This window comes from Triticum urartu, chromosome 6, assembly GCF_003073215.2.
Source record: "Triticum urartu cultivar G1812 chromosome 6, Tu2.1, whole genome shotgun sequence".
NCBI classification, from domain to species: Eukaryota; Viridiplantae; Streptophyta; class Magnoliopsida; order Poales; family Poaceae; genus Triticum; species Triticum urartu.
The window spans coordinates 423,655,805-423,659,660 of record NC_053027.1 but is presented as its reverse complement, the minus strand read 5'-3'; the positions used below and the strand labels follow the sequence as shown (position 1 = coordinate 423,659,660).

At 46.6% G+C, this 3,856-nt stretch overlaps 1 protein-coding gene across 2 annotated transcripts; it reads right to left on the bottom strand.

Annotated features, from left to right (window-relative positions):
- Positions 1-484: 484 nt before the first annotated feature.
- On the bottom strand, positions 485-3,326 carry LOC125512223 (putative glycerol-3-phosphate transporter 4). 2 transcript variants are annotated; one of them, XM_048677314.1, is made up of 3 exons: positions 2,311-3,326; positions 1,003-1,551; positions 485-899 (listed from the first exon to the last, which is right to left on the bottom strand). In XM_048677314.1, exons 1-3 carry the CDS (start codon positions 3,227-3,229, stop codon positions 862-864), a joined length of 1,506 nt encoding a protein of 501 aa, XP_048533271.1. In that variant the 5' UTR covers positions 3,230-3,326; the 3' UTR covers positions 485-861. The 2 variants fall into 2 exon arrangements, with proteins under 2 accessions (XP_048533271.1, XP_048533272.1); XM_048677315.1 differs by having other exon boundaries at positions 1,027-1,551.
- Between the last annotated feature and the right edge of the window lie 530 nt (positions 3,327-3,856).

The window sequence follows — 3,856 nt, the reverse complement described above, 5'->3', positions numbered from 1 at the left end:
TGTATTAAAACACATTTTTAAGACAAACAAATATACCTATGTTGCATCAAGAAGTATTCATATATACCCCAAAAAAGTTTGCAAGCATAAAAAAATTCATGCGTTCTTCAAACATACTCCCTCCGTTTCTAAATATTTGTCTTTTTAGAGATTTCAAATAGACTACCACATACGGATGTATATAGACATATTTTAAAGTATAGATTCACTCATTTTGCTTCGTATGTAGTCACTTGTTGACATCTCTAGGAAGACAAATATTTAGGAACGGAGGGAGTATTTGAAAAAGGAAAGCTCATATATGTTAATAAAGATATGTTCATGTTTTGAAAAGAAAATGTTTTATGTTTTTTCAGAACAGCTGTTTGTTGTATCTCATAACAAAATGTATGTATTTACCACAGAAATAAGAGCGCAAAATATATAAATAGAAAAGAGAAAAAGAAAACCAGAAGAAATAAATACTTCACACGAAAAGAGAGATACTGATGCTGATTCAAAGTGTTCGCCAGAGATACTATTCAGCCAACATTGACAGTAAAAATATATACAGTGCAAACACTATGCATAAAAATGGCCAGAGTTCAGACTTACTTCAGACTTGGAAGTCACTTGACTCTTTCATGTTCATCTATGAGAAAGGACAGGGGTCCTACAGTAGATTCATACATTACAAGATGTTACAGGAGGTGTATATACTATACTATCCTGTGACACAGAGAAGACAACAGATGCTATCTCAACCATATTTGCGTGGTATCATCTTCAGCACCAACATATTGAATGCCTTCGTCAACTATGACAACATTACAAAAATGTATACCACATTCCCACCACACCTGCGCCAAAACTGCCTCGCCCTCAACTACTCCCCTCTAAAAGCGGTTGAGCACCAGGATCTATGAGATAAAGAGGAAGGCAACATCAGCGTAACAGATAAGACACTACATTTTGCCATCTCTATAATGAAGATAAATGCAAGCTGAGCATCTTTATCATTACCCGCAGTTCCATTCGGCGTGTTACCTGAGCGATTCCTCCAGTTTTGAATAATCTCCTGAATCTCTGATTTCACAAGACCTGATAAACACGCACCGGCAATCAATGCACAAAGTATAAGCATCGTGAACACTGAATCCCATCCAGTTTTTGAGATGAAGCCCGTCAAAAATGGCCCCAAGGCAGCACCAAGCGATCCTGTCCCGTCTATGATTGCTGTGACAGTGGCCAACGCACGGGAATCTCCTTTGAGAGATTTGTGAGTCCCCAGATCAGCAGACACTGCAGTTGTTATCAGAGCATAAGGTCCATTGACAAACAAGCCACTGATCATCATCAGGGCAATGTTTGTCACTTTTGAAGTACTGCCATATGCATGAAAGGCGTAAAGAGATGGAATCGCCAGATACATAAACATTGCTGCAGTAGTGGCCCTAGCATCGAGCTGATCAGACATGAACCCAGCAAGAATTCCACCAACGATTCCTCCTACATCGAACAGAACTGATAGATAACCAGCATCCGTGACCGACATGTACTCGCCTCCAATAGCTAGAAATATAAAAGGGCGTAAGTAGAACCGTAAAAGGATTTAAAATTCAGTATCCTCAAAGGCACGTAAGAGTGGATGAATATAGGACAGATCTACTAAAGTTGCAGCCTTTTATGGTACCAGCAATATAAGAAGGCAGTTAGAAGAAACAGGTCAAACAAATTACTATGCAGTACTTTTAGTAATGGATGGAAGAGAACAACCCAGGCCTCTACCAAATAGTGCACATAACCAAAGCTACTGTACCCTTGAGTAAATTGTATCTGGTCTGAAAAAGCAAAATACTACAGTTGGATCAGATAAACAGGCCAACAATGTGAACATGTGATTCATGTTAGCATTATTCTGTTCAAAGCCAGAGTTAAGATACGGCATGAATAATCTGGCATGACATTAGTTCCTGTTACAATTTGCTTGGTGTCTATTGTGCACAGGATATACCATAATGCACATTATTACAGCATATCAAAGGCAATTACTGCAGCACCTTCAAGACAATGGTGGCAATTACTACAACAACCTACATCAACATCTGGAATTCTGAAACCAGAGTTCAATAACAATGCACTGTTAATTCTGAAACCTCATAGTCAACTACATCAAAGTCAATTCTGAAACCAGAATTCAGTAACAGGATATAGATGCACTGTTAATCATACCAATAAATCTCCTGCGCAGCTGGAAGATGGCAATTCAGATAAATCTAATGTCATAACGTGCATCGCTGCGCCTGGTGAAGTCGCAACAGGTGGGCGTACCAGTTTGGGTCAAGTAGAAGGGGAGCCAGTACAAGAAGGTGTAGGCGACCAGCTTCGCAAAGAAGAGGCAGGTCGCGAAGGTGAGCACCCCCGGGATAGAAAATGCCTTCAAAATCCCTACGGCATCCCTCCTGTCCTCTTCCCCGGCCGTGCTGGTGCTGCTGTCCTCCTCGTCGGTGCTCGCTCCACTGGCCTGCTTGGGGGGCCACGAAGCGAAGCCAACGTCCTCCGGGTAAGGCGCTAGGAAGAAAAACACGAGAACGCCACCGAGCGCCATGAGCCCGCCGGGGACCACAAACGACCAGCCCCACCCGTATCGCAGCACGGCGGCGGCGATGATCGAGCCGCTGATGTTCCCGACGGAGGTGTGCGCGTTCCATATGCCCATTATGAGGCCGCGCCTCCGGCCGGCGAACCAATTGCCGACGACGGCGACGACCGAGGGCCAGCCGGTGGACTGCAGCAGGCCCGCGATTGCCTGGGCGAAGACGTAGAACGCGAGGGAGTGCAGGGAGAGGAAGTACCCGGCGCCGAAGAAGGCGACGGCGGCGCCGCTCCCGACCATTCCGGCGGCGAGGAAGAGGCGGAGATCGAGGCGATCGCCGAGGTGGCCGGCGCCGAACATGCCGAGGGAGTAGAAGGCGAGGAACGCGACGTCGGTCTCGCCGAGGAGGGCGGGGTCGTGGAAGGGCGGCCACGACTTGGAGAGCGCGCGCTTCACGATGCTGGGTGGCTTGCGGGAGGCGTGGTAGAGGGCGTAGGCGAGGAAGGTGAGCCCGAGGACGAGGCCGCGGTGGGCGTTGTAGGAGAAGGCGGGCAGGGCGCAGAGGCCCGGCGGCGCGTGGTGGTGCCGCGGCCGCGCCCGCGGCGATGACTTCGGCATGGGCGTTGAGGGTGGAGGTGGCGGTGGCTCCGCCATGTCCGTGAGAGGGGAGGGGAGGGGAAATGGAGTGGGGGCCGGCGGTGAGGACGTGGCGGGGTAACCGGGCCCGTGCACGACACGCGGCCGAGACGGTTATGGGCCAGACTTTGAATTGTGTTGCCCTTTTGTTTTCGTTTCTTTATACACGGTCTTTCTCCAGGTTCTCTTTGCTCCGGGTAATCGCTATATCAATCTTCTCTTTTTTTCTATAAAAAAATAGGGTCACGCTACGTGTCGGGCGCCGCCGCTCCCTGCGTCATTGGATGAGCTATGAATGGACGCAAGATCTCTCAAATGAGGTGCCTCTGAAATTGCAATAAGGTAGATGTTGCCTAACTCGCATTGCAACAATTACTTTGTTGCAAAACAACCGAAGCGTTATTTTTGTCAGAATATTTTTATTTTGTCTTCAGGATTTTTTGCAACATAGATGTTGTAGGAGGACTTTTGCAATAATAGTGGTGTTGCAGAATTAATTTTTTTTTCTTCTTCACCTTTTTTGCAACATAGATGTTGTTGCCGGAGGACTTTTGCAACATGGATAATGTTGCAGAAATTTTTTCACTAAAAAGATGACGACGTTTGCGGTGTGAATCAAGAAATTTTTGCAACATAGATGTTGCG

Coding starts and splice junctions, on each gene's coding strand:
- LOC125512223 (XM_048677314.1), bottom strand. CDS start 3,229: ATGGCGGAGCCACCGCCACCTCCACCCTCAACGCCCATGCCGAAGTCA. Junction 1,552..2,310: donor CTTCTACTTGACCCAAACTG/GTACGCCCACCT, acceptor TTATATTTCTAG/CTATTGGAGGCGAGTACATG. Junction 900..1,002: donor CACGCCGAATGGAACTGCGG/GTAATGATAAAG, acceptor TTTATCTCATAG/ATCCTGGTGCTCAACCGCTT.